The following is a 21,235-nucleotide window of genomic DNA, read 5'->3' as shown; positions in this document are numbered from 1 at the left end:
ATTAAAATTCCTGTCACATTCGTGTGGCACTATTTTTCTTTTGTTACCCCATCTAGACTCAATTGTACTGAACTCTATTTTGAACCAAATAAGATAGGAATTTTGGAATGGACGCAATTAGCTGCCTGGAAGAGGAAGCTATAAATAACAATTCACAAAGCATCTTTGATTCCTTGATGCCTTAGACAATCCCCAATCTCATCCAGAAGAGCACACCAAGGCCCAAGAGAAATAAATAAGCAAGGATTATTTAGTGGCCAAGAGGATAGGACTCTGGAGGCAGACTGCCTAGGTTCAAATGCTGGCCTTGCCACTTATTACATTTGAGACCTTAAGAAAATTACTTAACTTCTCTATGCCTCAAGATACTCCTTCTGTAAAAAAAGAATCATAATAGTTGCAACCTCATAAGGTTGTTGTGAACATTAAGTAAAAAGTTAAGCCCTGCTTAACATGTAGTAATTACGGAATAGGCAATTCTGGTAGTTGCCTCTCCACCTGTTCTCTTCTATATTCATGGAATGTCTAACTAGGCTCATGGCCACTTAGAATGAAGACTACATTTCCCAGTATTCCTTGCAGTTAGGTTTTGTCTTGAGACTCAGTGTTGGCTGATGGGATATGATCAGAAATGACACAGGCAACCTCAAGGTCATGGCCTAGTGGGAAAGAGCCCTTTCCCTTGAACCCTTCGTCCCTTCCAGAAGCTCGGATGAGAACATAGGAATGAGCCATCTTGGATTAAGCGCTAAACTGTCAAGGTGGTGGAACAAGAAAGGCAAGGCACCCAGACCCATATTATCATGGAGCCACCAGAACAAAATCACAAAGCTGCCAACCAATCCAGGCTTTAATATTAACGAGCAATACATTTCCATCTTGTTGAGGCTATTTTTTTAATGTCCATTTATTTTTGAGAGAGACAGAGAAGAATATGAGTTGGGGGAGGGGGCAGAGAGAGAGTCAGAATCTGAAGCAGGCTCCAGGCTATGAGCTGTCAGCACAGAGCCTGACGTGGGGCTCGAACTCATGAACCGCGAGATCCTGACCTGAGCTGAAGCTGGGCGCTAACCGACTGAGTCACCTAGGTGCCCCTTAAGCTGCTATTATAATGTATTTCTGGGGCGCCTGGGTGGTATTTCTGTCACCTATAGCCAGAACTATTGTCCAGTAAAGACAATAGGGACTCAGTAAATATTAGGCGTTTTCAAAAACGTTGCCATCAGGTTCTGCTTCAGCTTCTGCTGCAATGCCTGCATGCTAAATCCTTCTCTAGAACTAGAGTTTGATATTCCTTTGAGACAGCAAAACCACCGTGGCTGATGAAAAGTACTGTTAAACCAAACGATGAGATAAAAATTACTAAAATAACATTTGCAGGCAGAATAATGTCCCAGCAGCCTGATGCCAATGGCTGCAGAGCTCCTAGCACCCCCATCTTTCATTCACACCCAGAGGCAATGCCATCAACGCCGGGGCTATTTCATAATTGCCTAAGGAAAATCCAGGGGTGATCAGATCTCCTTTCTGTACTCTGAATATAAAAATACATTTTTCATTTTGATTGTACCTTCTGTGTGCAGAACTTATTATTGAAATCTAAACAGCACAACACTTGGCCACAAAAACGACAGGCACTCAGTTTTACATGCCATGTCATTAAGCTTTGGCAGTGTCCTATGAGAAAGACATTTTTATTCCCATTTTATAAATATGAAAGTGTAATTTCAGAGAGGAAACTTGCTGTGGGTCACAAGGTTACCACGGTGCTATCAGGATTCAGGTCCAGAAATTTATATTTCACAATCTGCATTCTTCCCTCAGATTCTCCTGGCTAATTCTTATTCTATTAACATATTTTTGCTCAGAAAAGACACTGCATGTATTAAAAACTGCTATCTCTTCCCTAGTTGTGCAAAGCCGTGCTGCACACGCTCAAAGTTAAACCTCAGTGGGGCGCCTGGGTGGCTTAGTCAGGTGAGCGTCTGACTTTTGATTTTAGTTCGGGTCATGATCCCAGGGTTGTGGGATCCAGCTCCGTGTTGGGTTCCATGCTGAGTGTGGAGCCTGCTTAAGATTATCTATCTCCCTCTTCCCCTCTCCCAAGCTTTGTGCTCTCTCCAAAATAAATTTTTCAAAAAGTTAGGCCTCAGTAAACATGAACAGTTGTTTTTGCCTGACTTCTCCCACCAAATGGCATCTGCCCAAGTAACCCCTTATCACAAAGTCTCTTATGATAAACCTTCCCCAATGGAGCTGTTCTTCAACCAACACGATTCTGGTCCTAATAAACTTTATAAAGCTGTTGATTAGTTTCACATCAGAGACTTTTTTTAAAATGTTTATTTTTGAGAGAGAGAGCACAAGCAGGAGAGGGGCAGGGAGAGAGGGAGACAGAGCATGCAAAGCGAGCTCCACACTGACAGCAGAGAGCCTGACACGGGGCTGGAACTCGCAAATGTGAGACCATGACCAGAGCCGAAGTTGGATGCTTAACCAACTGAGCCACCCAGGCGCCCCTACATCAAAGACTATTAAAAAGAATCAAGACCATCTGAGAATTGGGAAAAAGTTTTGTCTACAGAGAAAGTTACTTCAGAAAAATAAAGAACAAGATTGAAAGAACACTTATCTAGACAAATCTTGTGAATTGTGCCAAGCTAATGTGTTTAGAAATTGTCTCAAGGATGGAGGGCATTGTGGAACCTTCATGTCTGCAGGCGACACCAAGCACTTACTGGCACTAAAACACTCAGGTCATAGGAATATACGGGGAGATTTCACAAAGCCATGTAAACAATTGTTTATTGACTATCGTCTTAAAATCATGGCAGAAACCGATCCTGTATGTAATGAGCAAACCAAGTTCCATAATTAATATGAAATAAGGAAGTGTTTTGCTAATCTAAAATCCAAAGGATACATTTCGTGAGTTTCAAAAACAGCAGAAAATTCTGTTATCGATATGGTAAATTATTCAGAAAAAGAGGGGGTAGAGATAGAATCAGTGCAGCAAAAAAGAAAAAACATGGATAAAATACGAGGCTTTTAAAGATTATTGCTCTGACAATGTGAGGATTATCTTGATGGGAAGAAATTGGGCTTTCACACACCAGAAAAAGATAACTTAAAGACAACATGTTGCCCTTGAAAAATTCTTTAAAACCACTTGTGCTACTGAATACAGGTACATGCTGGTTTTAATTTTTATAAACCATAGAGCTGACGTTTATTCTAAAATGTCTATAACTTGAATTTGCGTAAACTATTTTAAATGCATCAAGGAAGGATTTACACGCCCAGCAGAGACAGTTGTAATTTTTTCCATTTTACCTCTTTAGGGTGGTGCTTATGGGAACTCATATTTTCATAGTTAAAGGTGATTAAAAAAAAAAAAAAAACCACTTCCAGCACTTTTCCTAGTTATCAGCATCAGTAAATAGAACAAGGAATGTAAAGTCACTATGTCTTTGAAATTCATTGAGTATGAATAGCAATAGTGTTTTCTTTATGTGCTTTTTCTTATATGCGTCATTGAAAGTAATCACTGACAATTGCTTTCAGATTTGATGAAACGGAAGATATAATTCATGACGAGTAATAAACAAATCTAATTCATAATTCTTAATCGCACCCATTGTTTCAGATTGTTGGTTGTTTCCCCAATATTCCTTCCACTCTTTTCTACCAATAAAAAACCCCAAATGTAGTTGGTCCCATGGCCACCCAGAACAAAGAATACATTTCGGTTACCTATCCAAGCTCCTTGCAGCTAAGTACGGTCATGCAACTACATTCTGACCAACACGATGAAAGCAAGGCCATCTATGAAACTTCTCAGAAATATCCTAAGGCAAGGAAACCTTTTTTTCTGCCCTTTGCCCTTCTCCCTGTTGACTAGAATAAGGACAGTATGACAAGTACTGCAGCAGCCATCTTGGACCACGAAGTGTGACTAAGATTGTCTTCTTGACCATATTTTAGACGGTTTCTTCTGAGGCCACTCATTGACTAGATCTTGTCCTTGGGCCCTATTTTTAGCTTGCATAGACCAGATTTAGCAAGAATCCTGCTAAATCGGCATAGCGACAATCTCCCTACCCTTGATATCTGATGTCACCCTGGCTTGCCTTCAGTAAGTTTTTCCATTCACTGACCCCCCTCACTCTGCTCACTGGCTATAAATCCCCAGCTGCCTTTGCTGCATCTGAAGGTGGCCTGGATCTCTCTCCCTATTGCCATGGTCCTTTTTAAAATTTATTTATTTAAATTCAAGTTAGTTAACATACAGTGTAGCATTGGTTCCAGGAGTAGAACCCAGTAATTCATCGCTTACATATAATACCCAGTGCTCATCCCAACAAGTGCCCTCCTTAATCCCCATCACCCATCTAGCCCAACCTCCCACCCACCTCCCCTCCAGCAACCCTGTTTGTTCTCTGCATTTAAGAGTCTCTTATGGTTTGCCTCCCTCTCTTTTATCTTATTTTGCCTTTCCTTCCCCTATGTTCATCTGTTGTGTTTCTTAAATTCCACATATGAGTGGGGCGCCTGGGTGGCTCAGTCGGTTGAGCGTCCGACTTCGGCTCAGGTCACGATCTCGCGGTCAGTGAGTTCGAGCCCCGCGTCAGGCTCTGGGCTGATGGCTCAGAGCCTGGAGCCTGCTTCCGATTCTGTGTCTCCCTCTCTCTCTGCCCCTCCCCCGTTCATGCTCTGTCTCTGTCTCAAAAATAAATAAATGTTAAAAAAAAATTAAAAAAAAAATTCCACATATGAGTGAAATCGTATTTGTCTTTCTCTTACTTATTTTGCTTAGCATAATACACTCTAGTTCCATCCACATTGTTCCAAATGGCAGGATTTCATTCTTTTTCATTGCCAAGTAGTATTCCATTGTATATATATACCACATCTTCTTTATCCATTCATCAGTTGATGGACATTTAGACTCTTTCCAAAATTTGGCTATTGCTGATAGTACTGCTATAAACATTGGTGTGCCTGTACCCCCTTTGAATCAGAATTGTTGTATCATGGGATAAATACCTAGTAGTGCAACTTTTGGGTAGTAGGGTAGTTCTATTTTTAATTTTTTCAGGAACCTCCGTACTGGTTTCTAGAGTGGCTGCACCAGTTTGTATTCTCACCAACAGTGCAAAAATGTTCCCCTTTCTCCACATGCTGGCCAACATCTGTTGTTCCGTGAGTTGTTCATTTTAGCCATTCTGACAGGTGAAAAGTGGTATCTCAGTGTGGTTTTGATTTGTATTTCTCTGATGATGAGTGAAGTTGAGCATCTTTTCATGTGTCTGTTGACCATCTGGATGTCTTCTTCAGTAAAGTGTCTGTTCGTGTCTTCTGCCCATTTCTTCACTTGATTGTTTTTTGGGGTATTGAGTTTGATAAGTTCTTTACAGATTTTGGATACTAATCCTTTATCTGATATGTCATTTGAAGATATTTTCTCCCATTCTGTCGGATTCCTTTTAGTTTCATTGTCTCCTTTGCTGTGCAGAAGATTTTTATCTTGGATCAAGTCCAAATGGTTTTATTTTTGCTTTTGTTTTCCTTGCCTCCTGAGACACATCTAGTAAGAAGTTGCTGTAGCCAAGATCAAAGAGGTTGCTGCCTGTTTTCTCCTGTAGGATTTTGATAGTTTCCTGTCCCACATTTAGGTCTCTCATCCATTTTGAATTTGTTTTTGTGTATGGTGTGAAAAAGTGGTCTAGGTTCATTCTTCTGCATGTCATTGTCCAATTTTCCCAGCACCATCTCAAGAGATGGTCTTTTTCCATTGGATATTCTTTCCTGCTTAGTCAAAGATTAGTTGGCCATATATTTGTGGGCCCATTTCTGGGTTCTCTATTCTGTTCCATTGATCTGTTTTGTGCCAGTACCAATACTGTCTTGATGACGGCAGCTTTGTAATACAGCTTGAAGTCTGGAATTGTGTTGCCTCCAGCTTTGGTTTTCTTTTTCAACATTACAATGTCTATACTACCCAAAGCCATCTACACATTCAATGCAATCCCTATCAAAATAACATAATCTTTTGTTTTTAATTTTTTGTGTGAAAGAGTTAAAATGTATTTTAGTCCTGAATAAAAAGTCTTCCTTACCATTTTCATAAGTGTCAGAATAACTTTTTAAGTTTACTTTAACAGATGTTAGCCCATGTTGAAGATAGCAGAGCAACCAGTTAGAAGGACCCCGGGCCTCTGATGAGCATGGAGTCACCATTACCAGTCCTGGATTGTTTTCCTCATGACTTTACCAAGGCAAAAATAAAAAATAAAAAATAAATAAACCTCGCTTTTTTAAGCTACTATTATTCTGGTTTTATGACACTCAGAGTTAAACTTACCCTAATTTGTACACCTACAAATAGTATGGATACTATTACAGAACTAGGGGAGAATGCAAATCCTGGTTGTAAAATATAAATGCATATAGCATCTGTCAAAGTCGTAAATTATTTATATTTTACACAAAGAATGTATCAATTTGGCTCAAGTCACTGTGAAAGTGGAGACTGCACAATCCAATAAAATATAATTTTGCTTCTGTTAAATTAGAAACTAATTCATGTCCATATCCTATGCCTTGCATATAAGTACTCAATGAATTTCTGTGCAATCTTGGAAATGTATCTCCCAAATATGACAAAAAGAATTCAAACAAATATATATTGTCTACAACACTAACACCTGATAGTAAATGGACAATGTGAATAAAAAATTCACAAGAGGAAATACAAATGGCTTGAAATCCTATAAATACCAATAAACACATAAGTGCAAATTAACATAGGACACTGTCATATTAGTAGAGATTTATAGCAACAATTTTGATGAAGGCAGTGGTACAATGTAATAGTTTAGTAAAGAGGAAACTGACATATTTTTAGAAAACAACTTTTCAATTTAAAAGAAATATAAATCAAAATATGAATTAGAATATAATAAAAAAATTAAGACAGAAGACTTGCAAATAAGGGTTTTCATGGAAATTGAACAAAATATTGCACATCCATGTTATGAAATCTTATCCAGACAATAAAAATGCTTCCAGAGAATTTTTAAGTGAGATGATAAATGTGCATTAAATAATATCAAGCAAATATAGAGGATAAAAATTATATATATAATATGGTTTCAACTATATGAAAATTAAATGTATACGCAGCAAAGTGACAGGAAGGAAGTTCAACAAGAGGAAACTATCTCTGGGAAGAGGAGAAGTAAGGTTTTAAAGTTCAAATTATATGTATTTTCTAATTTTTTTATAATGAATACATTACTTCTGTAATGAAAAATGTATCAGAAGATATTAAATATTTCCATCACTGGATTGAGGATTTATGATATAAAAAATATTGTACACACTTATGCCCTTTACAGATCCTAGTGAGTTTAAACACTTGAAAAATCCCTTACTGTATAAAAGTTTCATTAATTTTAAACATTTGCATTGAATGTTTACCAGTGACAATTTCTCTGCAATGAAATAATGATTAGAAAAATTAGTAAATGCATGTCAGCCTAATATTATTATAGACTTATATAAATTAAGCCCTAATTTCTATTAAGATATAAACATTTACATAAACTATTGACATAAAATGGTCATATGCCTGAAATCTAAAATATTAGAAGTTGGGGCGCCTGGGTGGCTCAGTCAGTTAAGCGTCCGACTTCGGCTCAGGTCATGATCTCGCGGTCCGTGAGTTCGAGCCCCACGTTGGGCTCTGTGCTGACCCTCAGAGCCTGGAGCCTGTTTCAGATTCTTTATCTCCCTCTCTCTCTGACCCTCCCCCGTTCATGCTCTGTCTCTATCTCAAAAATAAATAAACGTTAAAAAAAAATTGAAAAAAAAAAGAAGTGACATTTTTGTTAGTGAAGTTTTCACTTGTATTATTTCCTTAGAAATAAAATGCCTATTTTCTCAGGAATTCAGTTGGCATTTATTTAATTCGATTTTCCCTAATGAACTGACCTACCTTTGGGCAACATGGGCTTTAGAGATCTTTGTTTCTTCAACCTACAATAAAAAGGAATGGTAGTTTCCTGGATGTGAGTGCAAATTAACCCATGCTGCATGGGGGCATGTCCTTTACACCAATTCTGGCTAGAGCAGTACATTAGATGGGAAAAGGGGTACAAAAAGAGGAATTTGGAGAGGAGTCAAAGATGAGAGAGACACACACACACACAAAGAGAGATACACATACATAGTATATACACACATTCTACATATGTGACAGTTTTACTTATTACTATGGTGACCACATTATTTCAAACAAAAAAAAAATATGGTCTGGCAAATATATTTATTTATTTGGAGAATCCAACGTTGGAAATGTCCCCAAATACCAGGTATTTGTGGCCCTTTCCCATGGTGAGCCCTACAAGTAAGAATTACTTGGAGGAGAATGCAGAATAAAAACTGAAGTTAGTTTCCCTAAATATGCGTATATATCGAAATTCTGAAGTTCTTTGGTAGGAAAATCTCCAAGGTTTTAAACGCACTTAAAAGGTGCCCTCCTCAATACCCATCACCCACCCTCCCCTCCCTCCCACCCCCCAACAACCCTCAGTTTGTTCTCAGTTTTTAAGAGTCTCTTATGCTTTGGCTCTCTTCCACTCTAACCTCTTTTTTTTTTTTCTTCCCCTCCCCCATGGGTTTCTGTTAAGTTTCTCAGGATGAGCACTGGGTGTTGTATGGAAACCAATTTGACAATAAACTTCATATATTGAAAAAAAATAAAAAATAAAAAAATGAAAAAAAAATAGGTGTACTTAATTGAAAAAAAAAAAAACCTTGTTAATCAGAACAAACTCACTCCAAGCCTGAATAAAACATCTGTAGAAACTAAAAAATAAAAAAATAATAATAAATAAATAAATAAATAAATAAATAAATAAACACACTTAAAGCAAAGCTGGATTTTCTTTTTTCATTTCTCTGTGACTCACAAAGAGTTTGGGTTTTATTAGGGAGCCAGTATGGTCAGGCAGGGAGTTTCTGTTAATCCATTAAGAAGCTTCATGGCAATTCTATTAGGATTGAAACAAAACGTTTACCAAACTAAAAGTCCACTCCTATAGTTCTCTTGGTGTTTTATGGAGACAAGTGAGTCTTCAGGCTTTTCAGAAGGTCAAACTAATTTTGTTCCTAGTGGTAGTGATAAGATTTGGAAAAACGAACAGCCCCAGAGATCAAATATTTGTAGAGGATTAAGAGGATATTACCACTTGGCACTTACTGGTCTCCCTCACTTCCAGGCTGAATGTGTAACTCTTGAAATCAATTCAAATCCATTTGAACTGAATATTTAACTTATCTGCAGGATTACAAATAGCCAATTTGAATACACTTTCCCCTTCTGTTTCTCCCTTCTCTTCCCTTCCCCACCCTGCTCTAAAATGATGGAACCAACTGCACAAAGACAAAGCCATAACATGAATGGCAATTTCCAGGCTGGGATCTGTGGTCTCTTGATGACACTAGACTCTGGCTTGCTCAGTGGCCCATGTCAGCTGAGCCAACTGTTTGGAACAAAGCATAATGCACTTTCCCTTTGGTTTCAGTCAGCATAAGGACTAGAACAGCATGAGGAACTCTTGTCAGTTTTCACTGTGTAAAAGCGATGCTTCTACAAAGGTCATAGTAACTTGAGATAATGTTACACAGCTCATAGGTCAGAGCTGTCCATAAATACCAGGCTAAAGAAATGTTTTCTGTTTTGCTCCATTTCTCTAAGAGTAAGGCAATGGGTGGACTCTCAGTAGGGTCTGAAGAGGTGCCTTTATTGCATAAACAACACAACACAGAGAAAAGGGAAGGAACATGGAATGTGAGCGCCTCGTCTCTGATGTTTACCAGCTTGGCCAATTGTTTAACAAGTTTCAGTTGCCACAGCTGTAGCCCATCAGAACAATAGCTACCCCACAGATGACATGGGGATTAAGTGGGGATACATTTTTGAATTGAGTAACACATTCTCCTTTGTGAGGCAGGTCTTGAATAGTGTACCATTCCTTTTTTGTCCTGGTCCTCAGAAGGGTCAGATACATCCCCTAGAAGTTAAAAGTGACCTAAGAGTGGCCTGTGAGCTCTGGGGCCAGACGGTAGGGCTACAAACCACAGTTCTGCCACTTACTAACTGGGCGACCTTGGACAAGTTACTTAACTTTGCATTTCAGTTTCCCCATGTGTAAATAGGATACTTATAGCTCTGACCTCATTGGGAAAATGAATTTGTAATCTGTCCCTCACAATTCTGCAGAACCTTCGGCTAGTTCTTGGTATTTTCTCTACCTCCAAATTCATTGTACTGTTCTCCTAGAGAAGCAATGAAACATTTAAGCTGTTCCAGCACATAAGCCACTACAGATCGAGTGAGGCATAAAAATCTCCTGGAGATGGCAGGGCTCTGTGAAATCATCTAGCCTCCCAGATAGAAGCCCATGCTCTGTCTCTGATAGCTGATGGATTCTAGTCTAACACCATTTTCTCTCTTAGACTATAAATGTCCTGCTGCTCACTGAGATGGCTTACCAAGGATTTTAGATGTATACAGCTATTCTTGAGGCGAGAACCTACCAAGGCATTGTTTTCAACACTAAACGTCAGCAAATTATAGCCCTTGGGCCAAATCCAGCCCACCACGTGTTTTTGTAAGTAAAGTTTTATTGGAACATAGCTATACGCGTCTGTTTACATGTTGTCTATCGCTGCTTTCATACTACAAAAGCAGGCTAACATAATCGTAATACAGAACATATACCCTGTAGAGCCTAAAGTATTTACTATCTGGCCCTTTTCAGAAAAAAAAAATTGCTGACCTCTGGTCTATGCCATGTATAGTCTGATCCATCACTGCAAACTTCTTTATGTTTATGGACCCAACAAACATTAATATTGTGTCTCTGCTCACCTTTATTATTCCGATACTACATCTATAGCATTTGGCCTATAGAAGGTTTTCAACAAATGTTGATTACTTCTGACTCTTAGAGATTACAGGATGCTTTGGGTTGCATGTAACAGAAAGCCAGATTCAAACTGCTGTAAATAACATGGAAATCTATTATATTGCTTAAAGAAGAAGCCCAAAGGTATGGCAGGTTCAAGTATATCAGGATACTAACGACAATTTTCTGTCATTCTTTTGGTTCAGCTTCATCACTGTGCTGGCTTTCATTCTCAAGAGCAACAATGACAACAGGTCTCATTGAATATGTCGAGTGGGAAAGAGAACCTTCTGTAAATATGGGCTACATGTTTGAGTGGGTCATCTTTGGTCTCATGTCTACCTCAAGACCAATGAGAGTTGCTAGAGGAATATTAGTCAAGGGATGAATATTTTTTAAAAAAAAATCCACTGCTGGAGCTGAGCAAAATCAAGATTTGGATAGGGAAGAAGAAAAGAACAAAAGGGGGATGTAAGGCAACCAACAGAGTTCATGACTGAGACAAGCCCAAGAATAGGTGCCAAAGAGAACATTAAGTCCAGATATGTTTTCATGTATTGTGGCCAAATGGAAATGAAATCTTCTTGGTAAAGATAAAGCCCAAATGAACTGCTGAAATGAAGAGTCACTTACAAATTGAAGATTTCTTATATAGGCCAATACCACAACCTATACATGTAGCAGTTTGTTTTTACGCATAGAAGATCAAGCAGAGTAAGATTTTTGTCAACGAGATTTTTTTAGAGTAGATACCATGAACCATCTCATCTTTTACGTTAGAGTGAGTTCTTCCAAAATTAGAAAAACTTAAGGTACAAAATGTCAGCAAAGGTCTTTATTGTGTGCTTCCAAACTATATTTTTTTTCCATTTGCATTCACTGTTGATAACTCAATTTTATTAGCATCACTTCTGCCCTCTGTCTTCACTGCATTAAAGCCATCACTAAAACCACGTGATTTGTTCTTCAAAGAGAACATTAAAAATATTCTTATTCTGTAGTAGTTGAAACCTGGTTCTAGATATCTCCTACCATTTCTTTCTGCTTGGTCTGAAGGAAAATTAATACATTTAAGCCCCTTGGGTGAACCTAAAATGCTCTGTTAGTAGGTAGACCCCTCTTCGCAGCCTATAATTCATGACTGGAGATAATTATCAGGCTTTCCATGTGCCTTCTGGGTTCAGAGCACCTTCAGGAGCACCAAATCCCATTTTAATTAATGCTACACTTGAGTGGCTATGTGTACCATAGAGCAAAGTTGAGCATCAGTCCTAATGCATTGATTCAACACAATTTTTACATTCTTCCATTTTTCTCTTTTCTTTAAGAATAACCTACTTAAACAAGTAAACACAGAAAGAAACAATAAATCCACTGCTTTCAAAAGTCCAATTTACTAACTTTCCATATCAGTTACTTCTCTGTAACCATCATAATTGTTAAAAATTTTCTTTGGCTTCCGTTTCCTTCTGAAACCGATTAGCAGAATCTGAAGGCAATTTTGCGGTTCATAGTCAACAGCTAAAATGCGGTTGATATATATTTGCCAATGCCAAATCTTTTTCACATGTCAAGGGCAAGCTCAAGTGTTACCTCTTCTGTGGAACGAGTCCTTCAATTTCTATCTTATTCATAATTAATTATGCTTCCCTGTAGATGCCAACAAAATATCAACTTACACCTCTGTGGCATGGTGAAAACAATTATTGCAACAGCTAGTACAAATGTTTACTGTTGTAACGAAATTGATTACACCATCAATTCCTTATGTTGATGATTTTAGAGGATAACAAGGAAAAAGAACAAAGTTCCCTGTTCCATCTGGCAAATCTCCTGGTTGGGTTCTCCAAAAGCTAATCTGAGAAGTAGATTTGTGTGCAAGTGATTTACAGAGTCCTCTTGGGAGGAACCTGTAAGGGAATAGGGAAGGCAGGAGCGATAAGCAGAGAGGGGCCAAGTAAGGTTGTGGTCTTTGGGTGACAGCAGTATGATTCCACAGGAAGCTGTGAGGCAGAAATTGCATTGCAAAGCCATTGGCTTGGGGATGCCCAGTAGGGACATAAACTCAAGGTTACCTGGCACTGGTGGCTCTCTAGTCCTAGGAGAAACTCTGGCCACTCAAAGTAGGCCTCTAAAGAAGGTAATAGAGACCATCCTTAGCAGTAAAGCATGTGGAAACTGGAAGATAAGAGCATGGATCCAACAAGAGACCCTAATGGATCTCAGTGGAGCACTGACAGTGTTCACTACAACACATACCAACAATAGGGCTAATGATTAATGCCAGCAATTAGTAAGTACTTACTGTATGCCAGCATTCTTCTAAATTCTTGATGATATCAGCTTATTTAATCCCTACAACAACCTCATGAGGTACCTAATGTTATTATTATCTCTGTTTCGCCAAATGAGCGATTTATTCATGGAACACACCTATCTAAAGTGACACAAAGATTTCATGGCTTAACGAAGATTTCAATCAATAAATGTGGATATGTGATTCAACAACACACACTGTAAATACCATGCCACTCACTTCAGTGTAGCTTCTCAATACACAAAGCTGTTAAGAGTGGCAGAGCCAGGGGCACCCGGCTGAGCGTTGGTTGAGCGTCGGACTCTTGATTTCGGCTTAGGTAATGATCCCAGGGTTGTGGGATCGAGCCCTGTGTCAGGCTCCACACTGAGCATGAAGCCTGCTTGGGATTCATTCTCTCTCTCTCTCTCTCTCTCTCTCTCTCTCTGTCTCTCTCTTTCCCCCCTCTGCCCCACTCCCACTTTGTTTCTCTCTCTCTCTCATTAAAAACAAAAGAGTAGCAGAGCCTGAGTCATCTGGCTTGAGCCAGCTACCTTGGTAGCTCAGGACAAAATGAGACAACATATCTAATACAGTTAGTGCAGAAAATAACTCAACAAAATATTAGCCACTGCTGCTATTAAAGAAGGGAACAAGATATAGTAGCTTTAAAAATATCTATTTTCTATAAAAGTATCTCTTAGATCTATTAAAGCCTTTCTTCTGCTTTCCAGAAACAAGTTTGAAGGGCCAGGAAATCAACAACTTTATTCTCAATAGCTCTGTTGTATGTTACACATTTGCCTACATTTCTTTATAAAGAGTAAGGAAAAAAGGCAAGGGAAGAAAGAAAACAAGGAAAACAGAGTAAAACAGATTATTAGGAAAAGATATTGTGAATGACAGAAGCAAATATTCTGAACAAATCCCTATTCATTGTACTTCAGTGTTTGTGAGGATCTGGTTATTAAATTGGGTTTTCCTGGGGTGCCTGGGAAGCTCAGTGGGTTAAGTGTCCAACTTTTGATTTTGGCTCAGGTCGTGATCTCACAGTTCGTGAGTTTGAGCCGTGTCAGGCTCTGTTCTCGCAGCACAGAGCCTGCTTGAGACTCTCTCTCTGCCCCTCCTCTGCTTGCCCACTGTCTGTCTCTTTCTCAAAATAAATAAATAAAACTTAAAAAAAGAAAGAAAAAAAATATTTTGTGTTTTCCTGAATAGAGTGATTTTTAATTCCCCACAGCATGTTATCAGTTACTAGCTAGTACCTCACCTCCCGTAAACAATTTAACTTTTTGCAGAATAGAAAATTTAGTCAGTTTTCGTGACTGGAATACAAATGCCAGAAACATAATTTCTGATTTCTTTAAAAATCATTAACTGCGCTAACCTGAATTCTAGGCATAGAAAAATTGCAATAATTTTCGTGAAAGCCTTTATTTCTTTAAGATTGGTTGAATCCTATTAATGATGAAAATAAAAATTCTGGGCTCTTAACTATGAAGTAAGCATCAATCAAGAATATTTCAATGTATTTCCAATTCTAGGATCCTGGTTCCTTTAGGCACATTGAATACTTTTGCAATATATAAAGATAATCTTATGACAAGTTTTCTCCTGAGTAAAAAAAAGGAGAATAAACTTAAGTTTTTGTGGTCTTTCCAGATTTTTTCTTGTGGTTGACATCTAGTTTCACAGCATTGTGGTCAGAATAACTGCAGTCTGGAGAGACACATAAAACACAAAATCTATATGTTGCACAGTAGGTGGTCATTGAGAAGGGAACTGTGTTTATTTCTGCTCCTCTCATCAGGGTGAGATGTAATATCTAAATATGTTTCACAAGCAGCACAGTACAGGCTGCAACCAATCCTAATGTATGTGACAACCAATCAGAACAAGGCTGTGACCATTGAGAACAGAAGATGCAACCAATCAGAATGGATGCTAGCTGAAACATAGGGAAGGTCATGTTTGGGGATCCAGCTAATTGATGTGAAACTCAACTGTGCCCATATTTCTCCATGTTACTCATACAGAGACGTATTATTTTTTAAATTTTATTTGAGAGGGAGAAAGAGAGCATGCGAGCAGGGGAGAGGGGCAGAGGGACAGAGAAAGAAAATCTTAAGCTGTTTCCATGCTCAGGGTGGGCAGAGCCTGATGGAGGGCTCGATCCCACAACCCTAGGATCATGACCTAAGTCAAAATCAAGAGTCAGACGCTCAAGTGACAGAGCCATCTAGACACCCCTAGAGACTTATTCTTAAAAATTCAGGCAACTTCTGGGGTAAAATGAGAATTTTTCACCCTCCAGATCCTCTTCTTCTTTTCTCAGCTATGGTGGGAACAAATTCCCAGAAAGACTGACCTGAGAAAGGCATTATAAATAAATAATTGTGAACTTAGGTACCAGGCACTGTACATGTATTATCTTCCTTAATCCTTGCAATGATGCTCTGAGGTGGGCACTTTTATTATCTTTCTTTTATGGATGAGGAAACCAAGGCACAGAAAAATTGAGTAACTTGCTCAAGGTCACACAACTAATACATCCAGGAGCTGGAATTCAAACCTTGGCAGTCCTTCCACTTAACTACTACTTATGATGGTATTAGTGAATGGGCATTCTCATCAACACTGTATTATCCCTGGGGCACCTAGGTGGCTCAGTCGGTTAAGCATCTGACTTCAGCTCAGGTCATGGTCCCATGGTTCGTGAGTTCAAGCCCAGCATCAGGCTCTGTGCTGACTGCTCAGAGCCTGGAGCCTGCTTCAGATTCTGTGTCTTCCCCTCTCGCTGCCCTCCCCACTGCCGCTCGTGCTCTGTGTTTCTCTCTCTCTCAAAAAATAAATAAATAAACATGAAATTTTTTTGAAAAAAACACTCTATTATTTGCTCAATTACATCCTTCAATCCAGCTAAGTGATAAAATATCAAAGATGTTTTCTAATATGTGGGTTACTGCTGGGAACCCACGAAGGCACTGACCAACATTTGTCTCCAGTAGGGTCGCAGTTGCCCAATTTCTAATCTAGCTTGCTTCCAACAGACAGCAGTCGGGAAGGGCAGAAAAGAGAAAAGAATATTACCTTATTCTCTTGTCCTCCACTTTTTTCAAATATTCATCTCTCTTTAGGACTCCCAGGATCATTTCCTTCTCATGATCTAACAAAAATGACAGATTGATAAACTCCGAGTTCTTAGACATGGTATTTCAGAAACAGCTCTGAGTAGCAGTGGGTGAATCTTCCAGGTGAAGTGATATCCGCGATTCTTGAGGCGCCCCTGATCAACCCGGAGTCACTCGGCTGTTTGATGGCAGAGTGGGCTACACAGAAAAGAGACGCCACTGGGATTACATTCCAAGAAGGTCAATCCTTCAGAATGCTACAAAGCAGGAATCAGATGACCTGGGGTAGAATACAGAACACACAGGGAAGAAAGAGAAAGCAAAGGAGAGAAAAATTATTTAGAATTAATTAGGCCATGTTCCCATAGCGCATAGTGTCTAAGTTTTGAAACAGTGATCTACTTTACTCAAAAAAAAAAAAAAATCAACATGCAACCATTAAATAATTACTATGTGTTTTATTACCATGAAATATAATTTATATTTCCTTGATTCCAGGTTCTTTGTGCAAATTCAGTTTCTTCCATTATAATTAATTTCCTTTGCCAGCCAGTGCTGTTACCACCCTTGTGGCTGACCCATGGGTGAACGGGGTCACGATTGGGGGACACTAAGTGCACAGACTGGACTGTCCATTAAATGGTTCCCTCCTATTCCTTCCCTTCTTCCCCCAACTAGGACCACTGTGCAAAGAGCACTGCTGTCAAGACAAATATAAATTGGTGCTATGTGTATCAACTGGAATGTTTCTCACAAACATAGCACTGAATGGAAAAAAATCAAGTTACAGAAGAATTCATGCAGAATGATGCCATATGTGTGAAGGAAACAATTTGTTACAACATTATATCTAATTTAGGAATATATACAGTTGTAGTATAAATATAAGGGATTTCATGGGGAATTCAGAGATCCAATCAAAGAGAACACAGGAACTTCAACCATATTGGATAATGTTTTATTCTCAAGATGAGTGTTTATATCTCATGATGTACAGATTTGTGAATTATTCCAGGTGTGTATTACATACTGTGAAACAGATGTTACAAAACTACCCCACGTCAACATAAGAAGCACGCCAGGCTGCGTTCCTCACCCTAATTCTTGAGCACATTCTTTCATTGGCTTGGTACCTGGATTCTCTCTGTACATCCCCTTACGAATGAGGACTCTTAGAGTGATCTATCTGGTTTTGTGATGTGGCCTCATCCCATGACCTTGTCCCTCAGCTTCCTTCCCAGGTCTACGGACTACAGTCTACGTGCAAGTTACGCTTGGCTTGCTTGGTTATAGCCAGTTTCCAAGCATAATTAGATACCTACTCAAAGGCTGCTTTGGGGCCTCCCAGTTGCCCTAAGTTTAGGCCGACATCAAAATCTCAGGTGATATGAAAGGACAGGATCTTGTCCAGAGCCTAACTTTTCAAAGTCCCTAGGTGTCTGTTTTATACAGTATACACCAAACCATAACTTTGCTGAAATGACTCAGAACAGAACCTCTTCCGATAGGTCAAGAGCTAGCCCCCTCTGAGAAAACTGCCCTGGTCAGCACAGACTTTGCAGATTGACTCCAGGCCTTTTCTCCCATCTCCAAAGTCCTAGAGGCAGCAGGGATCAGAGAGCCCCAAGGCTGACAAGAACAGAAAGCCACAAGGTTAGAGCAAAAAGGGCTCTTCAGAAAGGTTAATGGTTTGGTTTTTGCATCACCGTCCACTGTGGTCTCCTCAGATAAAGAGCGGAACTGGTTTTTCCACCCCTTGTGTGGTTCATCTGGTTTCACACTGAAATGGAAAAACCACTTGGTAACTCAATGAATGAATATGCTATAATTATAGCCTGGTTCACTTAGGACATATTTATATTTGAAATGTCAGATTTAGAAAGTCATATGTGAATGTTCCATAGAATTGTATTTAGAGATTATCCAAGGGGTTGGGAGCCACAAAAATGTTTGATCTGAAGCTTATGGTTATCCTTGCCTCGGGTTGCAAATGCAGACCTGCCCTCTAAAGGTCCATGGCTCTGCCCAGTGAAGAGAATAAAAAGAGGGAGGGCAGTGACACCGTGGCGGAGCATCTGAAGGTGACACAGAAGATGGGAAATCAGACAAGGATATAACAGAAATAAAATTTCCCTGTAAGATTTTAATTAACAAAATTAGCCCTAATTGGATTTTTTCTCATTTGTACCAGGACTGACAGAGCTGATTTATAAATGAGTGGCCAAAGAGATAGTTAAGAAGTAGCCAAAACTTTACTAAGAAAATCAGTGTGTGTCCTCCAGGCGGCAGGACTGGACTGTGCATTTAATAGGATGGAATCTAACTGGTGACAGTCCTGGAGAAATATGGGGCAGAGGAGAAAGTGAGCCTGGGCATAGACAAAGGAGATCTAAGGAGCTAGAGGCCGACGATGCCCATCCAGGTTCTGAGCACAGGAGAATCACTCGGGCCTCAAAATGAAAATAACCCATTTACTCCCTGCAGCGCATGCTCCATGTTGCAGGATGGGGCGTCAGTGTGGCAAATTTCATGACATTAATCACTCAACTGTAGAACTGATGGTTACCAGAGGAAGAGGTGGGTGGGGTCATGGGTTAAATAGACGATGAGGATCAAGGAGTGCGCTTGTGGTGATGAGCATAGGGTGATGTATTGAAGTGTTGAGTCACTACATTGTGCACCTGAAACTAATATCACACTGTATGTTAACTAGAATTTCAATAAACACACGCACACACACACACACACACACACAGACACCCACTCAAATCATACAACCAAAGGGAAATATCCTCTTGCTTGAATTTCACTTCTTCCTGGACACTTCTGATTGTGGACTGGCTTCCCATAGAGCTCTCCTTTTTAAGGAGTGGATGTCCTGGTCCTGCCAATGGAACCCTCTGTGTTTAGTCTGAACCTACGTTTCATCTGTTCTCTGTACACCAACCAAAAAAAAAAAAAAATGTACGAGCCTTTGGAGGACGAGCAGTTGGCGTGGGATGAATTCACCTAAATTTGTACAATTTCTTGATGCCTCTTTTTAGCTAGTTCAAAGACCCTCCTGGAGAATCTTGTACCCTCTACACCCTTTACTTAGGTAAGAAAAAAGAAGTAAAAATAACCCTAAGAGCATTTTATCTAGAGTCGATCCTCTTTCTTTTCGTTAAATGTGCTGTGAAAACACTAGTCAGATTTGGAGAAGAAATCCATTTTTATTTAATTCTTCAATACTTTCACTTTAACATATCTCTCTACGTCAACATTTTAGATGTAGATTTTCCCCTCTTTGGCTAGCAGCCTTGACAAACTGCAAAACTGTTCAAAAAGATGGCAGAATTGTTCCTAAGTCGTTCTGCTGCCTTTCAGCATAGACAGATTGGGACAGATCATTAACTGCTGAGCACCACAAAAGACGCAATAATAAAAAATTCTCACAGCGTCACCAAGATACGTATGTATTTTTTTAAAAAGCGTATTTTTTGAGTAACACACTTAAAAATCATGCAGGTTGATATTTTTGTCAAAGGAAAGACCTAAACATATCTTATTAAGGAGTACTTGAAATGCAGCTTTAGAAGTGAACTACTTCTGGCAGTGCCCTTAGGATGAAATTAATAAAAATAAAATCAATTTCCTGTTTTTCTGTCACTGTGTGACAGCACAACGGTTAGGAAGATTTCTGGCAGACTTAGAAATGCTCAGGATACAGGCGAAACAGCATTTGCAAAATTCACTTGGGAGTGTCTTTCAAATAGACAAGCAGGCAAGAATCCACATGACTGTCAAATGGTGAGAATGACCATGGAGATAAACACGCCGTGGGGAGTGAAATAAATCGTTCTTTCACTATGATAGACTCAAAGGCAGATAGTGTGAAATTATAAGCATTATTTTCAGTACAGCAGTTTATTCTTACATAGACAACTGTGTGCAACATTCAATGGGAATATAATTGAATTTTTTTAAATTTCACAATGTATTGATTCTCTGAACATTATTAGGGAGGCCAATTGAAAATATTACCAGCTTTATAGTGATGCTCCAAGAGTGGCATCCTCAGAATGTTACACAGTAATAGCTAACACTTATAGAACTCAACTAATCCTTATAACTCCCCTGCAAAATAAATCCTAATACCCCCATTTTATAGATGAGAAAGCTGAGGCCTAGAGAAGTTAATTAACATGCTCAGGTAGTAATTCAGAGCACTGTGGTTTCAGGGACCCTGCTTCTAATGTGACATGTGACTGCCTCTCAATGCCTCCATGGAAGCAATAGCATCCCATAAGATGTCATGAGATATTCTATGGAATTTTTTTAAAAGTTCTTCAGTCCAACGAAAATTTTTCCATATTGAGTTAAATCAAATTATTTTTCTTCTACAGAACTTCTCAGAGTCTTTAATATTCTAATGTTAATTGTGAACTTTCACAGAACCCTCAGTTTGGAAAAAAGATATCTGACATTAACTGGTTCTTATCTCAGCATCACGTATTTTGGTATTTCTAAAGCAAAGACTTTTTATCCTACTTCTTTTAGAAGACTATTTCTATCCTAAGAGAAATCAGCAAGGAGAAAATCTAAATAAATTCAAAAGAGAAAGATTTTAAAGAAAAATGAGAAGATAGACTTAAATCTTATTTGATAGTTCCTCTACATGCTTTTTAACTACCAAGACCTATATAAAATTCTATACTGTCCCCCCAAAAAGTTTCAGAGAATAGATCATATATAAACTTAAAATAAGTGTACAAAGGAAGTCACTGCAAATAAAGTGAAAACAAGTGATGGTTCCATATAATGCAGGAAAAGGATTCATATCTAGAAAATAT

The 21,235-nt window shown here is 38.9% G+C and overlaps 1 protein-coding gene across 1 annotated transcript in view; it reads right to left on the bottom strand.

The window, feature by feature from the left end:
- Nucleotides 1–21,235, bottom strand: part of SYTL5 (synaptotagmin like 5) — a 134,939-nt gene that overhangs the window by 94,971 nt on the left and 18,733 nt on the right. The window contains exon 2 of the mRNA XM_007085472.3: nucleotides 16,363–16,683. Coding sequence (XP_007085534.2) covers nucleotides 16,363–16,481 — 119 coding nt within the window. The 5' untranslated portion in view covers nucleotides 16,482–16,683. The remainder of the gene's footprint in view (nucleotides 1–16,362; nucleotides 16,684–21,235) is intronic.

Source organism: Panthera tigris, chromosome X, assembly GCF_018350195.1.
Source record: "Panthera tigris isolate Pti1 chromosome X, P.tigris_Pti1_mat1.1, whole genome shotgun sequence".
Lineage (NCBI taxonomy): Eukaryota > Metazoa > Chordata > Mammalia > Carnivora > Felidae > Panthera > Panthera tigris.
The sequence above is the reverse complement of the archived record's forward strand: the minus strand, read 5'-3'. Positions and strand labels throughout refer to the sequence as shown.